Consider the following 25,638-nt stretch of genomic DNA (forward strand, 5'->3'; position numbering starts at 1 on the left):
GTGCACAATTCTGGCGACCGACTTAGTGGTACAAGACATACTACTAATTATGTGGATCGATACAGTGGTACAATGTTTGGACGTGTGAGGCGCCCTCTTTTAGAAGGATTTTGTCGTCCTGCGAACAGGTGCAGCAGACCTATCCTGACTGTCCATCACAATTAGCAGCTCAACCAATGAGAGAGAGGCAATTAGCGAATCAACCAATAAAAAATAGCGTGAAAAATAGTGTTCCGTCTAATGTTATGGGGTAGATTTCCAGGTGTCTCTGGCTATTTTTAAATTCTGCAGGCTGTAACGATCAACAAATACGGCCTAAGCTCGTCGTGTCGACTGTATTGTGACAGGGGCTTAACAGACCATGTACAACTAATGAGTATGTGTCATACAGTATGGTGGTTCAATAAATCATTACTGGAGACTGACATGGTTAGACCAAGCACAGATTAGATCCTGTCAATACATGATAACTGGCTATTCATTCCCTCTTTTTCATTAAAGGCTGCAACCTCGCTACGACCTTTGAGGGACCAAAGGCTCAACGACATGATTTTCATAATGAAGAAAGATTTCCCTTTTTTTAAATTCTGTGCGTTTTGATGTATTGCAAAGCATACTTTTGCATCTTGCATTTTGACAACAAGGTCACGCTAGTTAGGCACTTTTCGGTCGCTCCTCGAAAGCCGTTTAGTTGAAAGTTAACTACTTTTTTCCACCCATTAGCTTATTGGAATACTTATAGTATTTCTGATGTGGTACCGTTGATCAATTTGTATGTATGGTTCTATAGCGGTCCTTCGTCGGTCTATATTCAATAGGAAAATGTAAACCACATATACATTATCATACCGCCACGTTTACAACAATATCTCTAACGTTAGCCGTACTGAATTTACAAATTGTCAACGCATCATTTTCTACAGTTACATGTTGCTGTTACAGCCTACATTTGTCACTTCTTCTGCGTATCTTTTGTGTATCCTTTGTCCTACTAAAGTCGTAATATCGTAATTGTAACACACCGCGGAATTGCACGGGGAACAGGCACGTGGTTGGGAGGAGGTTCCAAAAACATCTCGGAAGAGACACGGCACAATTAACTGGTACTGGAAATTGAAGATTGCTGTTGAATCACGCTCGTCTTGTGCCGTGAGCACATGTGATTATTATCTACAAATCTGTTGAAGAACGTGACAGTGTATTCGTCCCACGACGAGCTCGCCTACCCCGAAAAAAACAGAAAACGTTTTGGTCTTGTTGTCTTCGAATGCATCGTTGTAGAAGCCTTTTGAAAATGTGTTGAACACGTGGATGTCTGAAATGTGCATATCTCGGAACTCACTGTTGTTGCACTTGTAGATCTCCTTAAATTCATCGCTGATTTATTTGGCGGTATTATGATTAATGCCGGTATTATGACAATGAATGTTATATATAGACCTAAAACTTTGTCCCAACTCTTGTTAACGATATCTTGACCCATGTCTTATAGATTACAGCGTTAATGATTTTCTATTTATCGTGAAAATACTATGTCGTGCTCTTTCAGACTTTTCTTGCAAACTGTTATAAATTAATGGAAATGAAGCTGTACTTCTAACTAAGTCGTAGATCGAATAGCTTTTGTTAACAGGTATGAGTTACAAGAAAGATAGGAAATCCCTAAATTCCTAACTTCGTTTGCGTGAAAGCTTCATTGTAAACTACATTCCAATTTCACTCTTTCAACTTCAACTTGTAACTTTTTTCTATTCAGTAACAAACGTTCTAACTATAGACTCCCACTACGGTAAATGGGCAGCAAAGCAATTTGCTTGAGCAATAATGGTTTGTCAACACAGCCCGACAAATATTAGGTGTCTCTGTGTGTTTAGCAAGTGTTTAAGTTGTGTGCTTACGGGTCCTTTTTATCACGTTGGGTTAAGAATTAGGGTGAGTCAAGAGGCGGTGATTAAACGTGTGTTTGACAAGGGGAAACATGGTGTGGACATCAAAAGACGGAAAGTCGGGAGGTCAATAGCACGCTACCTGATTGTGTTTTCTGTCAAAGATCGTCTGGGAAGTGGTCTTGAATGGTAACGCTAGTTTGCATTTATCCACAGAGTAACATATATCCGTTATTTCCCAAAACATTACTACGGACGTTGAATCTATACCGTAATACAATGTTACATTGTGTTTAGAAACAACGGATATAGATTACCCGCAGATAAAGGTGAACTAGTGTTAACTAGTTTTCTGTCAAAGCTGAAAGATTTACCAAAAATTGATTTTTAACGCATCTTCTATCTGACTGACATCCGCGCGCACACCAATTTTGTTCCGTTAAAATAAATGAAAAAAACAACAACGCACGGACTCCTTTCGATCAATCAATGAAAGATATCGATGTTTATATCAAGCCACCCCAAATTTTCACTGAGAGAAATGTTCTGCGTGTGTGTGATCTTGGCCGTCGTACTCTTAACCAAATGATCACATGGAAGCCAGAATCTTGAAGCGACACCAAGCGGTGTTGATCTGAAGTGCACCTGTCTTCATAACATGTATTAAGAAAATGTTTAAAGGGTGAACAGACATCGTTATGAAACAAATGTCGTTTTGTTCATACATATCATAAGACTGATCATGGATATGTACTAAATTATGCAGGCATCCTACCGTTTCAATTCGCTTCTTTTTGCTCTGAAACATAGAAAGAAAATATGTCAGTACAAGTTTTTCATCAATCAAGACATTGTAAGGCCAAGATTAAATGACTTAAGAATTTGTATGGTACCTTCTTGCCGCGTAGAGGTCACAGCAAAACTAAATCATGCTGAACGTTAATGAATACAAAATAAATCAGTTTAATTTTTTTACAGTAAATAGATTCAAATTTTCCTCGCTTTAAGCTAAAGAAGAATATAGAATATAAGAATAGCTATTTTCCGATGATACGCTTCTCTACCTGCATTAGGAATATGAAATTATTTCCAATACCAGGATATTAGGATGATGCAAAAATTGCAAATACAAACAGAAAATGATCAACATCTAGACCAAAAATAAACGTTTGTACCTTACCTTTTCTATGGACAGTCTAGTCCGAAGCCTTGCCATCTTGCTCCGGTGTACAATCCCGTCGTGTGTAGAATCTACGGAGTCAACCCTCGAGATACCGGCGACGCTCTCCGCGAGTCTCGGCTGGGCCATACCGGAGATCGTCTATTCGCTCCTTTCGGCGTTTGTACCTACGCCATGGTGCTACGTATGGACTACATGTGTTACAAACGGCAAGATGCGTACGTTTAAAAGTACTCGGTCAAATTTGTAGACAACATTTGTAGCTACTGGCGAGATGCGTACCCAAAAAAATGAACCACACTCCAAACGACAACAGTGAACTATGCATGGGGAATCTAAACTGTTGTCTAATCCTAAAGGTCCTTTTGCACGGTTGATAGCGTAAAATCTGACCCTACAATTATCCATCATTGAGATTGTCTATCCAAAATTGTTGGCTAAAAGGTGGGGATCAGAAATATTCTTTTGCCACTTTTTATCATGACTTTATCGTTCATATTCTGACTGTTATATCCTTTATACTGTTATCAAAAATTAGAAAGGATACAGTTATATAAGGAATTTTCGTACAACTGAATCTATATATAGAAATTCCGTATCCTAGGCAACGTGAACCGCAATGTTGATATTTGGAGGAACGGAGTAGTGGATTTTGAATGACAAAACGCGATTTTATGGTTGACCGATTCTTGTCCTTTTCGGTCGTAGTCGTGGTGGGGTAGTTTACGTGGAAGGAAAAACAAATGATCACTTTCGAAACAGAAGACCGTGCCAATATATGTAGTAGGAAGGATGTGATGTGTGTTGTTGGTCTATAGATCTATATGCTAACCCTAAGAATATTGTTGATCATTTTGTTAGAAGTAGACTATTTTTTTATTCTACCCATTGTTCCACATTGTGGACGCTGTAAAGAATACAATTCGTCAATATGACTTTGTCTAGTTTGTTATTCACACATTAAACAATATCCATCAAAGATGAATACCAAATCATTATTACGCAATTCTCATCACAATATGTACGCCCTAGGTTATAACGAAATTTTCTGACAAAGCTTTCTTGTGTAATTTGCCACAACTGGCCTCTGGGCAAAAGTGACTGTCAGCCCAATACCTTTTCCTGGATTTCGTTCTACCACCCCTAAATTCTAAGAAGTATGGACAATTGCTATCATCGATGTTTAAAATGGGTTCAGAAAGACGCATTCTTTTGCAGATGGAGTTAAGTTCTGTAGCTTTGCCGTTTTTAGAGTCCTCCTGGAATCTTTCAGCCCGGTTTGTGCTAGAATAAATAGCACTGTAGATAGGTGGTTCTACAGTAAATTTGTGCTTATTATAATTAGTTCTCAAAATCTTCATGACGCCATCTTTCTCCGTGGCGGTGTTACCGCACTGCGCCTGCGCGAGATCAGACTGAACCAAGCCGTCCGATTCGCTGTCGGAACATTCGGTGAAGTTGGTTCTCCCAGAGAGTGACGTCACTGACACCGCGTCGATAACCACACCAGAGTGTTTATCAACCAAATCACCCGAAAAGGACACAGCTCTTTTTACAGTTGACTTCTCTCGTGGTTTGAAGTCAAGCAGAGGTGGCGAATCTGGGGTTGGCCTTTTGTGGCTCTGTGGCTCTTCCAGAAGTACCTCGATGTCGAAGCTGTCCATTTTGGAAGGATTCTTTATGGCCTTTTCCAGCTTCTTTATCATGGAATCCAGCTGAAAGAGGAGAGTAGAAAAATAATGTCAAGATGCAATGTGATAAATATCTCCATTCACTATGTCAATAATACGTGATAATATAGTGTAATTATTCAACAATACATCAAATACTTACGTGAAATATTCACATTTTTTAAATAAATCTATTGTTCAATTTATTATCGTGAATCTGTGACTAACTCTATTCAAGTTGTTTTATCTATGTATCATATTGCCAGCTTTTGGATTACATCTTTGGACCCGGGCCAAAACAACCTTCCCATCCTACCAGTCTCAGGTTACACCATAATATTATATCCACCTCACATCCTGTCACTCTACCACTAACTTAAAGAAAAAAAATAAGGAAACATATAAAAAGAAACAAATTGACCAAAAAAAGTACCCCATGGAAAAAATGTACCTGTCTGACTTCCTGTTTGAAGACGCGGTTGAGTATCTCTGCCCGGAAGAGAACTTCCTTCTCGTCGGTGACCGTGAGCCTGCGGGACCGTCCCATCATCTGTAGTCCCGCCGCCTCGTCTATCGGGTCCCGCTCTGGGTGTCTACGTAACGCCATCATCTAAAAACATATCAATAAAAGCACCGAATTCAGCTTAGAATGTCAAAAAGTAGTCACTCAAGCAAATGGATATGGTTTTGGAAACCGCGAGCTCAGAATGCCCTTTTAGTAATGTAACCCATTGGCATTTTTACCTAGAAACGCTAAGTCGTCGTTAGGTTGCGCATGTGGCGTCTGATACAAATTTGGAGGCCCCTATGAAGGCCTAGCAATACACTAAAATGATTCAGAAAGTTTCAGTCAACTTAAAAACGACGTGATGGCAATATGGCCTTGTGGTTAGAGCTGTTGACTCAAAACCTGGAAGTTGGCCCTGACTGGTTCCGTCGCTGCGTCTTTGGCTGATGCACTGTACACCGATTCCTCCACTCGACTCTGGTGCAAAATTGGTATCTAACTTGTGCTGAGGACGTCCTTTGGATAGGACTCAAAATGGAATTGCCATGTTTGGACTCATGTTGAAGAACCCACTACGCTTATCGAACAGTAGCTCCTTCCGTTGTGGGAAGATCAAACAAATATGTTCGGATATAGCATTGTTCAGCACAAACGCGGTGTGTTACGTCATGAAGCAGTTTACCGTGTAAGCAATGCAAACAACCAAACATTCACACCTTAAACAATGACCTAGCTTACTAAGTAATTTATCCCTTTCTCAATTGTAGCATTGAGATGATAAATAAATTATCACCGAAAGTAAATAAACATAATCGCGCAACACTTCTCATAGTCATACCTTGGGCACAAACAGCACGCACAGAGCAAGGGTGGTAGACGAAAGAACCGATGACGACATGATGACGTACGTCATCGTCTGTCCCATGGCAGCCACGTTGCTAATGGCAACCAGAATGACGCTCATCACCACCACGTTGTAGATGTTGAGGACAATGTGGCGGGAATCGTTCATGACCATTATTCGTACCTACATGTGGTCAACAGGACTCTAGTGTCGGTAATTTGTGAAGAAAATGAACCAGCTTGCATAGGCTACTTGAATGTGCAGTCTGTCGATAAAGGTTAGACACAGAGGTCAACGTCAAGTATACTCAAGCAAATGGATATGATATTTAAACGGGCTTATAGTATATTTCAGATAAATTCGATGTCTTTCGTCAATGACAGCAGATGCCGATGTTTGTCTGAAGACTTCGTTAGCAAGCTGTCGATGTATTTAAACGCCTGACCGTTTAGATGTTCTATCCGTTTGCTTGAGTAAATGAATTGGTGTATCTAATTGAATCCGTGTAAAACCTTCATCGACAAATTGCACATAATTAAACGTGATTACTGATCAAATTTTAGTTAGATTGTCTTTGGTTTGGACATCACATCTGTGTAAGCATGCATAACATTGGATTCCAAAGAAAATATATTTATGTTCTATAAGGTTCTTTATAGAGGAAACCACAATGATCTACAGTATGTCGATAAAAATATAAGCCATAGAGTGAATTTCAATAGCATGCACGAAACAAACTTTTTAGAAACGAGAAATTACTTCATATATGTCCGCAAAACATTCCATTGTAAAAGTCTGGCAAAAAGATAGCACAGCCGTGCCCACTTCACACATTACAAGGGCCCCTCTCATGTCATATTCTATTTCCTCCATGCTTGTGGAGCAAATTTGGACCCGGGCCAACTTCGGACACACGCACCAACACATTCAAACAGACAGATAGACCGAAAATAGTACCTACTGTTGATGGGGGTAGCTAGAAATATCATACAACAAATGTAAGTTCTTTGACCTTCCTAGTCTCCCATGCTAAGAACACCCCGATAGTGAGTAGCAGTCCCTTGTAGATGTAGATAGCGGCCAGCCACTTGTCCATGTGTGTGGAGTAACAGTGTTCTACTTTAGGCAGGACCATCACATTTTCACTGTACGGAGATGCCTGAACAAAAAAGAAAGAAAGAGGCAGTTGGTCTATCTCTATTTACTTCTCCATTTAATATGAGGGGGGAAACACATCATTGCCATAATTTACTTTTGTGTTTTTGTTTCAATATGTGTTTAAAGGACTTCTACATTTGGCCACATTGCCGTTTTTGCTTGTTTGTTTGTTTGTTTGTATTGTCCATTCTTCTCAAATGAGATCAAAGACGAACATCTCTTTGTTATGGATTGTTCACGATATAATGGTAAAGGCACAGGGCTGTTCACATTACTTTCCGCTTGCTCTAAAGAATTTACTACTGTCTGTTCGATAAATAGATTCAACTGCATTCTGGGAGGTGATAACCCATACTGTGTACAAGTAGGCTTATATATCTACGAATGCTTATACCGTTGGACTAATAGTGTAAATGACATGCTAGGCCCAGTATGTTGACTTATTCATACCTATAGATATCCATAATTGTCTGTTTAGTTGTATTGTAGATAGTTGCTATAGACCTTACGAAAGTTGCTGTACTTTTGTCTTGTCAATAAAGATTTCCTATATTTATTCCACTCACAGAAGTAAGGACGCCTGCTTTTTTTATTTTTGCGGTGGGGTCTAGAAATTGGCCAGAATGTGAATGTGGGCGGCCAAAAGAACATCTGGAATGCAATGAGAACTTATAGAATAAGCTACAAATTCCCAGGAATAGGAAAGAATTTGGACTGTACTGTGCTTACCTCAAGTGGCAGCAGCTCCACCTGGCGGTTCATGGGGTCCAGCAGCACCCAGGCCAGAATGACTATACCGTCCAGTAGGAACAGCGCCCCGACGAACAACAACAGCCTTCCGTCACGTAACATCTAAACATGAAATATAAATATCACAGTTTTATCACAACAAATGAAACACAACAAAATTAACCCAAAGACCTCTAACTTTTGTGAAATAGGTATACATAGCGAATTTCTTGTATCATTTCTCGCTAATTTTGTGACAATGACAGTGATCTTTATTGCATATTCCTGCCCAGCATGGGCTAAATGCATTGGGTTGGATAACACAAGTATAACGCTTTTTCTTGCGCTCAAACTCATGGCGCTCCATCGCTAGTTGCCTGAGAGTGGTCAAATTTTGATGACTGAATTTTTTACTCATAGATTTGAACAACATACTTGAATAAGAAATGCATTCATGTGGTTCATGAACCTTTCGCGCTGCGTGTTACAAGCGGCAATCACTGAGAGACAATTTCGTGTATGTAACCTCCCAATTTTGTGCTACGCGGGACAGTATGCCTAACTCGGTACGCTTTTTTAAAAATATTTTGCTGTCTTCAGAAGTAAGTGGTAAATCTAAGTACACAGAAAAAATAATAGTATGATATTTTAGCTTTCTTTTGACAGTAAAATCGTGACTGTATGTACTTCTTGTCTCACATGAGGAAGGCTGTACCTAGAACAATCCAGCTGATGTTTTACAGGCAACGGGCTGAATGCACTGATTGTGAATGCCCGACTAAAAAAAACATTACGAAAAAACGACACCGCCAACATCAACAAAACTCTGTCTGATTATATGAAAATATCATCTACATCTCTCTGTCAAGTCTTATTTTCATAGACAGCACGAATCATTTGTTACAGTCAAATAAATCTTTGGAGCGTTCTCTAGTCTGCCACCTTCACGGCCACACTGCCTTGGGAGTACAATGGTGGCAATGTTTATGTCGCTTCCTTTTGGTTACTTTTCTACTCAACAAACATTTGAAGACCCACATTCATAGTGTTTTATGGAGCTTTATTTATGTGTATCATGGCAGTTGTGTGACTGCTTGGATGAGTTTGTATAGTTAGCGACACGAGCCGCCAATACGCAGAGGCCGGTGACCGCAGTGATTCAGCACTGTCAACATTACTGTTAGAATTCTGCTCTTAAAAAAACATGAAGTAAATATGTTAAAGTATACTTGGAATGCAAATTAAAGCTGTATGCATGGATTTGGTTTATTATCTTCGCCAGCGAAGATTATAAGATTGCTTACTTGGGTCTGTATGTAGGTCAACAGCATATAAGTTGAGAAATTGTGGATGGAACTTTTTGATTTTTTGTAGGTGTGTAGCGGTTGTCGAAAGGCATGCCTAGTTTGAAAATGGCTTACCTGGCGTTTTCCTACGGTACAGCAGCGAGCTTTGTATTTTTTCGAGGTTTGTTTCGAGAAGCATAACTCAAAATGCAGCTGGGCGATTTCTACGATATTTGGCAGGTGTGTAGCGGTTGTGTAAAGGATTGTCATGTGCGAGAATGGTTTAGCTAGCTTTTACCTATGGTGCTGTAGCTGGCTTTGTATGTAATTGCGTTTGTCTGTTAACACGATAACTCGAGATGTTCTACATGGATGCTAATGATATTTTGTTGATAGGTAGGGGACACAGAAAGGAAGGTCAAGTTCGATAATGGGCCTCCTAGCGACTTGTTTTGGTACTGCAAGTGAGCATCAAAGCTTGCGCCTAAATTTTCCAAAAGTGCCATGTTCATGATTTTTAAGTGGTGGATAGCTGTTGGGACTAGGAGTGAATGGTGTAATTTTGGGCCCCCTAGCAGCTTGTTTGGAACTGCAGTGGGTATTATAGTTTGTAACTTTTAAAAAGGATAACTGCAGAGGGGATTGATGGATATTCTTTGCTTTTGGTAGGTAGGTACTTAGGGTGATTATCAACATAATGAGATGCTAATTATGTAAATTGCGATCTACTTAATATAATTACTTTGGGATTCTTATCATGGAGAGAACCACATCCCTTACAAAAGTGGTGTGCAGTGCAACATGACACTGGCACCATTGTCACCCTAGTCCAGCACTAATGTGTGGACCATTAATCTTCATTTATCATTCAAGCCCTTCAGACAGAAGCAGAAGCCTGATCTCCTTTCCCTGACAAGGGCCAGTCACACCAAATTAACCCCCTGCCCTCAGTCTCCAGGTCTTAGCACAGACAAATCAAAGGTGGAGCAGAACTAATCGTCATGCCATGGCAGGGTGTTACACGCCCGCCCGTTTGAGGCATAAGACATGGTCACGTAAAAAAAGATTAAAACATCGCGGTGGGCCAAATCAGGCTGTCAAAGGTGCCAACGTAATCCTCATGAGTTGTTCGATCGCATACAGTACGCTTAATGCTTCAAATACTATTTCAGGATGAGATTTGAAGAGTCAAAGTTGGCCTTCAAACTGGCTCTTTTTGCCTGATTTTGGCCTCGATTTCACACTGCATGGGGGTTTCCGTGCAACCGATTACGACAATATCATATACTTCCGGGTTGTACGAGTGCGGTCATAGAACGCGGGTGGTATCATATCTTGTCTCGGTTTGTGCTAGGTTGTAGAGGAGGATCTAAGTAAGGCTTATGAATATACTAATACTTGGAGATTAGCAATTACTATGCCTGTCAATCAGCTATTTTGTCTTTGCGGGGCTATGAATGGGGGGATCTGAGTAGCCTGACGTGATAGCCAGGCCAGGTAGACTGTGTAAAATACCTCTGACTTAACTCGCGATTGCAAAACTTTACTTACTATTTTCATGAGATGGACACAAACATTCACCAAGGCGGGGCCGTAACAATCCTTACGTATGACCCTTAGGTAACCCTTAGATGACCTATTATCTAATATATAGGCCAGTCACTCAAAGTTTGTTTATTATTTCTTTTTTTACGAAAAGACTGCAATGTACATTTTGTAGAGTGAAATCTTATATAAAACTAAAGACCTAGCCTAACCTAGCCTAACTCAAGACCTTACATCCAGCTTTGCTATATTAACATCTCGTATTAAGCTGTATTTGGTGCTTATCCGGTCCATTATAGCCATAATTACATACATTAATCATTCAAAAACAACGACCTTCGATAAAGAATGTTTATTTGGCGAAGATGTGTGTTCGAGGAACTCTAGTTTACCTTTGTAATCAGCATAGTCAGTGGCAACAAACACGGTGTACTTATGGATAATAAGATCAGCAAAAAATCCGTACCGTCTTACGACGGGGACCGTCTTAGGGCGGCCCCCGTTACGTGAAACAGGTTACATCTTATATCATCTAAAATCTACATAGTCTCTCCTCTCTTTTTGAAACTTGTGTGAACAAATTTACAAATCTTTTCAAGTGCGTTGTATCTACTATTCGTCAATAGACAAATATCTTGTCAGCCTTTTTGCCAGTTTTGGACCCCAGCTAAGCAAAATTGTCTATCACTTCCTACCTCATTTCTAAACCTGTCAGTTTCCAGTTACACCATATTTCACCTCATATCCTGTCACGCTAGAATATCTAAGTAACAACTGACACACTGCAAAGAACGCACCGAACATAAACAATGCCTCCGTTTCCACGAGGTAGCAAACGTAGCTAAATGTGGTTCAGCAAATAGTGGTGGCTTCCAACCTAACCGCATGTCTTACCTTGTTCCCGATGACAAACGTGAGCTTGATAGCCACCTTGTGAACACGGTAAGTCTTTGCAAACATGGCGCCGAAGGCCAGAGAGAACCCGGATGAGAAGAGAAAGGCACGTGCCTGAAAAGAGAACAATGTCTTAGGAAGCCACATCAAGAAAAAAAAGATTGACACAAATATATTATCAATAGCAAATCACGAAAGTAAGCCGATACACAGCATTATTCCTCAACGGATATATGATATAACAAGAAAAAAATTATTATTTAGGCTTTTCCATGAGCATGATATGCAAACACTTGTGGTAAGAGTAATATATAAAGGAAGTCGGGTGGGGGGCGACATCGACTTCCAACAACATTTGACCATTGCGGCTGACGTCACATTTGCTAAACGTTACGTTTCTAAAGCAAATAGTTCAGATAGCTATTAAGGGATGTAGTCAAGATTCCGTTGAGCTTATTTTTTCGGCAATTTGATTTTTTTTCATATCGCATGACCTTTCATGACCTAACGAACGATGACGTACCGTACAGAGCAAGGGGAAGGCGTCGGCGGGAACATGGCTGCCGTCCGCTCCCCACAGGATGACTCCACAGTACACCAGGATACAGCCGATCACTATCACATTGTTCAACTTTGGGCTGGACAACTTGATGTATCTGAAAGAAAGAAAACAGTTTACTTAAAAACTCCATATTCAAGAGTTACTGATAACTTTACTCATTCGAAACTCGTTGCATTTTGTGAAAGTATATTATATGATATATAATTATATGATCTATGCTAAAATTTATAGAACATGCTGCACATCATTATTGTGCTTTCTTTTGTCAAGGTACAGCCATGGTTAACAGAGAGAGAGGGAGAGAGAGAGAGAAAAGGAGAGAAACAGAGAGACAGAGGGAGAGAGAACAGAGGGAGAGGGTGAGAGAGGAAGAGATACAAGTCTCCAGAACTCACTTCATATTTCGATGTCTAATGTTGAATATCAGGAAGTTAATCGCCATGACGACTGCAGTAATGCTGATGACTCCCACTATATAGAGGGCGTTGCTATCAATGTACACAAACTTCGCCACAATGGTTACTTTGTCAGCCGGTACAGAGTAGCCTAGAAAGGAAGAAAAGAGTGTTTTAATTAGTGGTTCCTACGGTCAAGGAGAGTTCATCTTGAAGCAAATTCTGCCACACGGTACAAGCTATCCAATGATTGTTTATATCTTAAATACGAATGAAATGTCTTTAAGAAATCATTATCTCACGGCGACGCCACAAACAAGATATTCTACCCCTGTGAAATATTAATGTGGATTTTAGTGAACTTGTTGTATTGTTTAATTTTATAGCTTTTTATACTAAATTAATTTTCCTGCATTCTAGAACTTTGAACCTCTATCATGCCAACGTACCCAAGTTGAGGGGACAACTTTGGATCCAAGCCAAACCGACTTTTCAATCCTGGCAGTCGCGGGTTACACCCTGACAAAGTCCAAGGCAGAATAAAACACAAACACAAAACAAAAACAATTAGAGATACAAGTGTAATAATGCTTTTCATTGTTTTTATACCTTTCAATTGTTTTCGGTGACTTTGCTCGAAGAAAAAATAAAATAATAGCAAAAAAAGACCCTAATTATTTTCAGACCAGTAACCGGACACGCATTACTTATATTCATTCGCCTCAGTTGTACTAAGCAGTTATCCCAGTTCTCAGGGGAGGTCTAATAACGGATACACCCTCTCACAGACAGACTGTGACAGACATAGATGGGACCAACAGTCCTGCGGGGGATTGGACTTCTTATACCGGATACATTGTGTTGATTAGTCTACCTCAGGGGTCACTATGGAATGATGATTCGTGATGCTGTGCACGGCGGAACGTATCGATCTAATCTCGTAACACGTCTCTGTGTCACCACATATAAAAAAGATAAAAAGCTTCCATATCATACTTAGAGGGTATCATTTTCAGAGTATCGTATTTGTCAGCCTTTCTCATACAAATGGCAACTATAGGAGAAGCTCTTTTACAGTCCCGAGTACACATGTGTACCAACAGGAATTGTGGTTGATATGTCAAAGGTTAAGGCCCCTAATTTTTTAAAACAAAAATTTAATCGTTTCACCATTTTTTTTTTAATTTGAATAATATTATGTCCAAACTTGTTCTGTTTATGCATTGATGCAGGTTAGACATCCGGGTGATAAAACATGACAAAAAGGAATTACTAACTGGATATGATTTTGGAAATGGTTCGACGTTTCAGATAATATTCACTATCTTTCGTCGAGACACTGAAGAGATTTAGGTGAAACTGTTTTTTATACTCGAAGACTTAATCATATGACAATTACCATGTAAAACAATATAGACATAATAAGATCCTAATTCGTGTAACATTGTCATGTCTTTTTAACGATGAAATACTTTACTCTTTACTGTAATACGATCAGGAAGAAAGGGAAGTTGAAATTCACGTCACATGAGTGCCCTTTGGTAAACGGTGCTTCCCATTTTACGATGATAGGAGATTGCTTCACTTCAAAGTAGGCAATAACGCTTTCAAAGGACGATAGACAAGTATCTGTGGAGCGACTAACATGTTTTTGATTGCCTGTTTCGATCCAGAGGTTCAGATTTACGTCATTTTGTGGTTAAAGTATTCTCTTCACCTCAGCAAATCATGCTCAGGACATAGATTGTATTTGGGGTAGGTGGTAGCATACTTGACTAGTTCCACAAGCTTGGTAAGTCCCTGAGCAACAAAATTCTTCGTACACAAACAAATGTTTTTTCACCGACGTTTCAAAATCTTAGAAGGTTATAACGACATATTCTGTAATGTTCACCTGCCTTGCCAAACGACAGGAAAGCAGCCTTCGGCGTGAAGATCTAAGTTGTCCTGTTCATTGTAGTGCACCGCCACTTTCCTCATGGCTCCATCTGTTGAGAGGTTACAATAGTGTAAATTAGTCATGGAAAATGACAGTATACAACTAACACAAAAGTCAAAAGGTCAAGTGACTAGATTAGCGGATACACGACCGAGAGGTCACTGGTTGCTGGTATTTATACTTTTTTTGGCTACACGTTGTAACTTTGGCATTGTAAACGACTTTCTTCACTTAGGTCTAGAAAAAGGGTGTCTTATTTCGTTTAGCTAAATACTAGTAGGTATATGTTACCTTAGACATGAAAAGATGGACACAGCTAAGGCTTAGGTCACATTTCAAAACTGGGGCCGGGATGTTTTACAAGATGAGAAAAAAAACAATGTATACCTAAAGATATACACACATCATGCCCATGAATCGTATGTTGACATTTTGTGTACTTTTATGCATTTTATACCATTCTTTTTGCTCCCGAAAGCTGCCCGGTCGTTCCCGGTTTGGAAATGTGAAACTCTCATAATGTCTGCCTACCTATGAAATATCTATCATTCAGCAATTTTTGAAGTACAGTGATTGTTGCTAACGAAAATGCTTTCCAGCCTTAAGACTTAGACTGAGAAGACCATGTAGTACCTTGATTCTGGTAGAAGACAGATGGACCCACTCTATCTCCTTCGAGAAACGACACCGGACCCTAAAGCCGTATAAAATAGCAGATGTCAGAAACAAAGAATTACTTACTTCTCATCTCAATCAAATGGGCGGATAGAGTTAGCTTCAATGATAAGGTCAAATAGATATTATAGGGCATTCCCGTGACTTTTAGCGTTACTAATAGCTAGTGAATGAATCAGGCCATACTTTTCTGACATAAAAATCATGCTATAATCTATTTCTGTCAAAAACGTAGACCATGGTACCATGTTGTTATATGGATGACATCTACGCACGCATAACTTTTTGTCCGTTTCCAAAAAAAGATTTTCGGCCATACTGAAAATCGTACAGGGCTGCCGTGATATGAGCAAATATATGAATAATTTTCCCGCTCGTTTGCTTTATATATGGATTTTTGATAAAACACTGTAATGAATGACTGAATATGACAGTCACTATAGGACAGTATATCTTTACTACTTACCGAAAGTCCGGTAAATTTCAGTGACGACATGATGTCTTGAAACATCTGACTCATGTCACTGTCTTGGTAGTCGAAGTCGACCACTCCCGACGTTCCTTTCCCATCAGGCATTTCGTCTCCCAGGGTGCTGTTCGGCAGTGGATGGTCAGTTTCATTTTGCCTCCAATACTCCAGTCCGCCGTCACCGCTGACTGTCTGGGCTGTTAGCTGTTTCTGTGCCTCGGCCAAAGTCAGTGCTATTGCCAGGACTGCATCGTAGGAGTTTTCAACGTGGCCGCCACTCTTGGACAAACCGAGGTTGCCAAGTTCTTTGTAGACTTCTTGCACAGTCTGTTAATACATATAATTCCAATCCTGTTTTATTATGTTGCATATATACAGAGACATTAACATGTACATATATAGTAACATGAACGTCGTTAACAACTGAATATGTCGTAAACTATGCAGTTGGTTCTTACACATTTTGATGCAACAGCGATCCCGAATAAATAGCAAAGAAGGAAGCATTTCCAAGCAAATATATAGTAATACATTAACGTTGTCTAGACTAAAAAAAGTACTACTCTAGCAATTCTCAAGCAAACACATTTATATCCATGGTGACCAGCCCTTAAAGCTCTGTCCTGTCACTCGATACATCATTTAACCAAACACTACAACTACGTGTTTGCCACGACTCCGGTAACCATGGTGACAGTCGTCTGGTCAATGTCATTGACCTTTTATTGGGAATCAAAGAACAAGAAGAAACAGGGGAAACAATATGTTTACTTCCCGTGAAGGTAAATATAATCATAAAGCCACCTGTGTCTATCAAACCCACATTGTCTGTCATTCTCCTACGCAGAGACTTCCAACGGCGCTAGCAAACCGCCTCTTGTCTGTACTCTGCTATCTCAACTGTCACCATCAGTTCCTGTGGGCGTCGCCACAAACCAGCTGTCAGCCAATCAGAGAATAGGCCTTTCATTTTTTTAAAGGCATCTCGCATATCTAAGTGTAAGCTCATTCACATTTATAGGCAGGGCGATCAGGAACTGATGAAGACTCTGAGGTTAAGGTGGCAGAGTATAGACAAGAGGCGGTTTGCTGGTGCCGTTGGATGTCTCTGCGTAGGATAATGATTGTCTCTGTGTATGTAAATACTTACGACTCCACTCGGCAGGGTTCGCTTCTTGTCGACGGTATCTAGCGTGTCTACCGAGAAGTATCCTTCGGTGGCCATGGACAGTTGCTCCGCCGAGCACACCGTCTCGCTCCCCGATAGCCACCATCCTGTCCGATACCATCCCAACAGGATCCACACGTACTTCCTTCCATACATGCCGAGCTGGAAGGCCTTTAAAGCAAAAAGAAAGTACCAGAGGTAGATACCGGTACAGAAAACTACAGATCCGGTTCAGGTCCAGAAGACCAGGTCTAGGACCTGATTATAGTAGTGCAACTGTAGTACTATATCATATTTACAAAGATTATTATTATTATCGAAGTATTAACCCTATTCAGACGGGGGGGGGGCTTTTGAGGCCCAGCCAACTTTGATGTCCTCTAACGCCAGAACGGCTTACGCCAGAGCCACCAAATTTGGTGAGTTTTTCTAAAATACTGTTGGCAACAATTTCACGAAGTTTGACAAATTTTCCATTTTTTTCGTGTTGCCATGGCAACCGTTTGTTGACAGGCAGTTTTGCCAAAAATCACTATTTTTGGTTCTAACAATGTATTTTTCACATTTATTTGCTATATTACTGCTATTTTGTTACATAGATAAAATGTTATATTCTTTAGCATATCTTTCATATTTATATATGCATAAACTATGATAAGTCGTGGATAAAGTTTTGGGATCAGAATGGTGGAAAATCTGGGTGGAAATCTCAAGACAGAGTGTGTTTGGCCTACATGCCGGAAAATGTACACCTCTAGTCTGACTTGAGCAGATGGCATAATAACTTATGCCATTGTAGCTTCTGCTTGAAGGTTATGAAAGTGGCACTAGAAAATGAAATGCTACAATGTAATTTGCAATGTTGATTTGGTAGCATATTGCAAGAATATTATACTTTTGTAAGCAGACACAATAAGGTCAAAAGCCTATTCTACTTTACTCTTGCCATTTCTTGGATCCGTGAGCCAGAATTAAAATGCTTGAACGTCTCGTATATTCTGTTCATTTCCAAATCGTTTCAAACTTCGGTCTACTAATTTTTTTTATTGGATTATTTTTGGACCGGTCCAGTAAAAAAATACCGGTTTCGTGCCTGTACATGTAATCAATAGCAAGCCGTAGAAAGTATGCATTCATTATATGCTTGACATCATATCTTCAATCAGTATGATGTATTTCATTGGTGGGTCAAATCGTGCAAGATATTAAAGTCACTCAAGTAAGGCCTAAGACGTAGGCAGAATACATTACTAAGTGACCCAGGAAGCACAGAAGAGATGAAAAAGTAAGTGGATATGGTAGAAATATATCATCTCCTCACTGTATCAGAGAACGGAAAGATGACAAAGAGTTTTTCATCTCCAAGAAGGTATAAAGAAACTCAATATACTTGATAAAATATAGCGCAGCCATGCCTTTCGTGGTTGCATAGGGATGGCATCAGTAATTTTTAACAATAATATTGTAAAATTGTAATGGAAAACATTGTCCTCGGAACTTGCAGTCGTCTTACCGCATTGAACGATTACAATAAGCCGTTTGGCAGTAACACAATGGAAGTACGTCAAACCTCCGGATCCCATTACACCCATACGGATGCCATCGTTTCAACAACCACATTGCTTCGTTTCATAGTCAATGGTTTTCCTCGAACGGTTTTCTTTACATCTACCGTCAATACTAGCTCGATTCCATTCACGGAGTTAAGGAGATGTAACGACGTCCAATTGGCTTTTGATTTTATATTCAGTTTGCATTCATTGATTAAAATAAACCACCGGCTAGTAGGACATGCACAGAATATATACATTTAACATTCGGATCTCATTACATCCATGGATGTCATCGTTTCAACAACCGCATTGCTTCGTTTCATAGTCAATGGTTTTCCTCGAACGGTTTTCTTTACATCTACCGTCAATACTAGCTCGATTCCATTCACGGAGTTAAGGAGATGTAACGACGTCCAATTGGCTTTTGATTTTATATTCAGTTTGCATTCATTGATTAAAATAAACCACCGGCTAGTAGGACATGCACAGAATATATACATTTAACATTCGGATCTCATTACATCCATGGATGTCATCGTTTCAACAACCGCATTGCTTCGTTTCATAGTCAATGGTTTTCACCGAACGGTTTTCCTTACATCTACCGTCAATACTAGCTCGATTCCATTCACGGAGTTAAGGAGATGTAACGACGTCAAATTGGTTTTTACTGTTATATTCAGTTTGCATTCATTGATTAAAATAAACCATCGTGTAGCAGCACATGCACAGAATATGTGCGTCTAACATCCGGATCCCATTACATCCATTGATGCCATCGTTTCAACAACCACAATGCTTTATTTTATAGCCAATGATTTTTAAGAATGGTTTTCTTTATATCTACCGTCAATATGCGCCCGATTCCATTCATGGAGTTAAAGAGAGGTATTGACGTCAAAATGTCTTTTACATTTATACTCATTTGATTTTTTAATAGAATTCTTATCATGGTTCTATTTTCATCGTAAGCTAAGGCCACAGTAAGTAAATGTTACGGAATCCGATGATATCCTGCTGCCTAAAAAAATAGCGATAAAAAACAAGACAGGTAGAAAAAGAGCAAGAAGGCTGCAATTTGAATAGACACCTCCAACATTGTCACAAGAATTAAAGGATAACATTATAGTATTACAGCCAACAAGGTATTCAATCCTGTATTGGTGCCCCTTTTACAGCTATCCAACTAGCTATAGTTTTACGTAAACAACTAAAGTCACGGCTACCTCTCTAGTGTCACTTCTACCATCAAGTAAAATCATTTGGATGCCTCACAACAAATATGCAATTTTGGTAAGTTGGTGAATTGAGTGTGTGACATGTTGAACGTCTCCAAATAATAATAATAATAATAATAATAATAATAATAATAATAATAATAATAATAATAATAATAATAATAATAATAATAATAATAATAATAATAATAATAATAATAATAATAATAATAATAATAATAATAATAATAATAATAATAATAATAATAATAATAATAATAATAACAACAGCAACAACAACAACAGCAACAACAACAACAACAACAACAACAACAACAATAATAATAATAATAATAATAATAATAATAATAATAATAATAATGAGCACACCGATGTCATAAAATTTACTTGCTGTTGTCTAAACTACACAGGACGAAAATTTGATTTTTCGTGAATTTCTTGACCCAGGAACACCCGTGGAACTTAATATGTCCGGGTCATATACGGAATATACGGAAATTTCAATAATCGGACACGCTGGATTTGTCAGATGCTAGGAATTCCCGTAAATTTGAGTTTTTTTGTGCCGTGCTATCTTCTCGTGCAGCTAACACATCTGTAACCTCTTCCAAGGCAAAGGATAATAAAATTGGCTTTATAACGAGCCCCTCACCGTTCCACCTGGTGTCTCATCTCCACTATCCGGCTCTATCTCGACTTAATCAAACAGCAATACCGCCCATCGGCTGTGAACAGTTGTTTTCATTATGTGGGCGCCGTGGGCCTGAATGTTCCTTGTAAGTAAGATTGGACGTGCACTGGTGGGCCAGACTAATCTCATGTGCGGGTGTGTACTGATTATGTTTTATACGCCACCACGGTTGCAGCCGTCCAAGATGCATCCTTTTTAACAAATAGTGCGCTTTTGGCAAAACTGTAAAGCTAGGGAGTGGAGAACCTGTCCTTGGTGCTAGTTTTCGTGTTATTGCAACTAAGCGAATGGTGACTGGAAATGATGTATTTGTATGGTCATATGTAGCTAGGTTTAGTAACTAAAAGGGCACATATCCTTTTCATTCATTTTATTTATTAGCTTGACTGATGCAAACGAACATGAACAGGTAACTAGTGTATTGGTGCTCATATCATTATGAACAACCTTAGTATTTTCAGTTGGCAACGTACGCTCCTGTACGAGAGCCTTGATGCGTGGACGAAGAACCTCTACACAAATTTGTAGTTAGAAATGTTATAATTGTGTCTTTTGATCGTAACACCGAATCTTTAATGATAAGATAACCCGCATCATCAAAAGGGCTGTACAGAAATGGGGAAAAACTCTGGCTCAATCTTTGACTTACTAAACAGGAATTGTAGCCTTTTTCCCCCACTAATCAAAGCTTCTATTGCATGTTTATGTTCACGTTTAGCTCTTAAATTTCGTTTAGTTTAGAGATAACTGACGAAATAGCTTTGTCGATCGAGCGGGAATGATATTCTTCCATGTTGATGATGATAGACCCCCCAACCACATGGGGCTTAAACGAATGGAACAAATCCGCGAACTCGCTAAAGAAATCTTATCAAATATGCAACTACCTGAAATAAGGGATGCCAACAGGACCAGTCTTCTGTGGTTACCAAGCGAAAAGATAAGAACAGCAGTTTCTGTGGTAGCGTCAACAAAGGATGATACCCAAGCCACGTACTCTATTAATAATCCCTACCTTACAGAACACAGTTCTGGCCATACCCTCTTCAAAACTGCCGATGATTATGCGAGCGTCTCTTTCCTGAAAGAGCAAAAAAAAACCTGCTATCATCGTCATTATTTACACGTGCATGATTTTACAGATAGACACATAGCTTGGCATTGAAGAGTGAAAACTTAGCATTAAATCAAATGAAATGGCGCAAATGGTGGAATATGAAAGTTGAGTCGTCTGTAAAATTGAATCAGCTAACAAAATTGTGATGTGACAATATTGTAGTACCTTCAAATTGTTCATCTGCTCAGAGGGGTCATCGGAGAAGCTCTCTGTGGAGATCAGTGAGATGTTTGCATCTTCGAAGTCTTGGACCATGGCGTCAACAGACTGGGAACAGACATGTTTGACAGTTATTGTCAAGTGCAGTGCAGTGGCCAGACAATGTGTGAGCTTCTGCTTTAAAAAATGTTATGTTTTTGTTATACCTTTTATTTTACCGAAGGCTATAAAACCCATCAGAAACAAGGCTTCCCTAGCCTTATCAAATCACAATTTTATTTAGCCCTTCCACTTTGAAGGCCGTAGAAGCCAGATATCCCTGCTCTTAGTTTTTATCGATCTGAATAATCGTAAACATCGCAATTCTGTTGATGTACACATATGTATTATCATGGGCCAGACAGAGAACTCCTTGTAGCCATGGTTTTGTAGACTGAGGTGGCTAGTTTCTATAGTGACAGAGAATCCTGAGCTTCTATTGGATGGATTTTCAAAGTAACTAAGAGCCCGGCCTCTTATTGGTGACTCGAGCAAAAGTATTCTATTGATCTCTGAAGATAAATTTGTATGACAAGAAGCTATTGGGGTGGAGGCACAACAACCTCCGACAGTTTGATACGTGTGGTTTGTTTAACATTCTACATTCGACCTAAATGCTAGTGCATTACCTAATGCTAAAAATGGTTAAAACATCTCCTCACGCACAAATGAAAACATCTCTTGGTCCTGGTACAGAACTGCCACATTCTGCCAATCAAAGTACTGGATGAAGGCACGACGTGCTGCATTGTGGGAAGAGTCCGGTGCTTCAGTCCGGAAGAAGGTCGGGAACAACTTTCGGTCACTCAAGGCGGGTGATGTTGATGCGTACGAGACCTGCCAGACAGGATGACAAAGGAGTGCACAGATGAAATAAGATAAATGTAACGTATTCCTGAGAAATACTTGATCTGACAATATTTCTATACACTTAGCGACCGTTGCTGGTATGTTGCTAACTACGCAAGAGTATGTTTTATAGCCTTACCCCCCTCCCCCCTTTTGGACAATTCCAAGAATGACAATATAACGTTTCAATTGTAAATCCTCTTTGTTTTATATTGAAATTTATCTCTAGAACCTTGTCACGAGTAGGGATACTTTAAATACTACAGTTGACTGGTGTCTTTACTTGACAATGACATCTAACGTTGTCTTGACCTTAAAAATCACGTACCTACAGCACGATGGCCAGATAGCTAAAGAATTGATTGAACGATTGGGTCGAAAATGTTGTGAGTAAACTTTCTTGAATTTGACTCTTTTTGAAAGTACTGGACTCTCTTGAAAATCCACTTTTTTTTTATATTAAGAATTTCAAAATCAGTTATCAATTAAAATAAATAGATAGACGTTAAATCTCACCATGACCAGATTCCAGAGCGGAACTACCTGGGCAAGAGACTTGGACACAGACGAGCAGTGAGCCCCTAGCAGCATGGCCATGCCCGGTTTCCCGGTAGATCATGTCAAAAAACGCGTCTATTCCCACGCCAGAGTCGCACTGAAAATACATAACCAATAGAGTTATCATAAAATCATCATCACCAGGTAATTGTGTCATACACTTTGAGCTCAAGACAGAACGATGGCTAGCATTTGTCTAGGGCATCCGTCAGTGATTCAATATACAGCCTCTTAACAATGGGTTCCTATGCCAAAAAGAGGAGAAAGCAACTGTTAATAACTCACCTTTCTGACGTTACCGGCACACAAACATACCCTCATTTGAAAGCTCGACATCTCAGCTATCCAAATAAACACATTTCGGCATGATTCTAACGGCACAAACTTTCGGGAAACTGAAAGATTGACCCATGACCTCAAAACCGCACCACAACCCAGTGAGGAGGCCATGTGCTAGGACAAAAAAGTCCCAATTTTATACCCCCTAACAACCACAAAAACTCAGCTTTTTGGCCCTAATCAGAAAGTAGAAACCCTCTCCTTTCACACCCACCTCAAAACTGCCAGCATTTCTACCCATTTGACCAGGAAAAAAATCTTGAAGTTTTAGACCCTGAACTATATTCGACCACCATCAATTTGCATGGCGGTCTCTCTAGGCGGTCTTAAAACCCTCATGTAAAACTGAGACTCAATAAAGAGAAAGACCAGGTTCTGTCCAAAGCAGTCTTGAGCAAACAACCATACATTGCACATCTGTTCGTTCTTTGAATCCTTCTTTTTATTGATGATTTTGATGATATTGATGACATACTCGATGAGAACAAGACTTAACATTGTGTATGTTTACAGTGTATGGTTACAAGTGGGACCGCGTGGCGCAGCGGTAGCATGTTCGGATTTGCACCGAGAGGTTGCGGGTTCGAATCCGCCTGCCGTGCCACCGATCTTGTGCCCTTGGGAATAAACTTTACACGACTTTCCTCACTTTACTCAGGTGAAAACGAGTACCTTGTTTCGGCTAGGGCCGTCCCTCGGATAGGACGTTAAATGGAGATCCCGTATATGGGGAGAATCACACCCCATACACGTTAAAGAACCCCCACACGTGCGATGGTGCGGTGTGCGATGGAGCAAACCATTCTGTCTGGAGTTGGTGATTCACTACAAATCACCCGAACGGAGGTCTGGCGAACCTGTCGAGTCGTATCAGCCATACGGTTATTTACATTATTCAACATGCCCCGGAGAGAAGATAGGCGCCTCCAGGGGATTAAAATGTCTATTCATACAGCACAACGGCTGATTAATCAGCCTAGTTCTGCTTAAAAGGCTATGGGACGAACGAACGGTATTAACAGTATCCTGGTTGTTATGATCAAAATACATCTCTGCAAACTGAAAATGTACACAGTCACTCTATATCGAGATTCTTCCGCCTATGCTAAAGTTAAATACATTTCTAAGAGCAAAGCGGTAAAATCTGCTGATCTATAGAACTAAAAGCACCATCAAGGATATTTATAATTATTTACCATTAACATTAAAAACTGACGTAAGGGCTACTGTTCTGTGAATAGTTTTGTTAGTTTGGTAAGTGGGTTGAATATTCGAATGAAAGCTCATCTGTGTTGGTAAATTCCATATTGAAAAAGTTTAAACTTTGTTCCAACACACAGAAGGGACTCACCTTAAATTTTCGGTCGAGCACTCCGACCTTCGTCAGATGAAATGAACAGGATTGGTTCGTGAGGGGCGTCAAGGAGGCTATCTACATCAGGGCACATCAACCCTCGCTGAACCGTGATGGTAGCAGGTTTCGCCGTCCCGCCATTTATGATTCGCTGCTACCTGACGTCATCCGACGACTTCCGGATTAGTGCAGCGAATCATTTCATCTGAAGAAGGTCGGAGTGCTCGACCGAACATTTATGGTGAGTCCCTTCTTTGTGTTGGAACAAAGTTTAAACTTTTTCAATATTAGTTGAATATTGTTGTCTTCTTAGCCGAAACATTTGAGCAGCAAATCAGCTGTCTAAAAATTAGTGGATAAGGAAAAAAGATTAAGTTGTGTTCTAAGGAAATTTCGTGGAAAGAAGGTTAACTAATGACAAATAAACTGTTCTTAACTCAATGGAAAAATGGAGGGCGGTACGAAATTCCTAACTTTGAGCCAGTTATGACGTCACACCTGCGCAAAAATACATGTAGACAGCATAACTGATAACTGGAAAAGAACTAGTGATATATTCAAAAATTATGGTAAGGTCTGGACTGGCCTAAGCACTGAACAACTCATCAGAAGGGAAGAGAACAGAACGAGATGGGCAAAGATCACCGCTGATGGATGTCGTGGAGCCCCTACAACCACTGTGAGGGAGTGAGGGAGAACAGTTTATTACATCATATGCAATTTTTAAACTCATGACATTTTGTGCAATGCATTATTAAATGTTATGTTATTGCAATGTTATTGGGTGGGTCTACTACTCACTCTTTGCAGCCAGGGGCTGAATTGCCTGGAGC

At 39.8% G+C, this 25,638-nt stretch overlaps 1 protein-coding gene across 1 annotated transcript in view; it reads right to left on the minus strand.

Annotated features, from left to right (window-relative positions):
* Positions 1-3,561: 3,561 nt before the first annotated feature.
* The window catches only part of LOC118420176 (gamma-aminobutyric acid type B receptor subunit 2-like), a 34,755-nt gene continuing 12,678 nt past the window's right edge, over positions 3,562-25,638 (minus strand). The window contains 17 exon segments of the mRNA XM_035826889.1: positions 3,562-4,781; positions 5,188-5,346; positions 6,083-6,271; positions 7,101-7,247; positions 7,976-8,098; positions 11,701-11,814; positions 12,224-12,356; positions 12,658-12,808; positions 14,556-14,645; positions 15,230-15,290; positions 15,738-16,067; positions 16,891-17,079; positions 21,406-21,471; positions 21,673-21,774; positions 22,372-22,542; positions 23,071-23,152; positions 23,154-23,209. Of these exon segments, the coding sequence (XP_035682782.1) occupies positions 4,095-4,781; positions 5,188-5,346; positions 6,083-6,271; positions 7,101-7,247; positions 7,976-8,098; positions 11,701-11,814; positions 12,224-12,356; positions 12,658-12,808; positions 14,556-14,645; positions 15,230-15,290; positions 15,738-16,067; positions 16,891-17,079; positions 21,406-21,471; positions 21,673-21,774; positions 22,372-22,542; positions 23,071-23,152; positions 23,154-23,209 (2,850 nt within the window). The 3' untranslated portion in view covers positions 3,562-4,094.

The sequence above is a fragment of the Branchiostoma floridae genome, chromosome 7 (genome assembly GCF_000003815.2).
Source record: "Branchiostoma floridae strain S238N-H82 chromosome 7, Bfl_VNyyK, whole genome shotgun sequence".
Lineage (NCBI taxonomy): Eukaryota > Metazoa > Chordata > Leptocardii > Amphioxiformes > Branchiostomatidae > Branchiostoma > Branchiostoma floridae.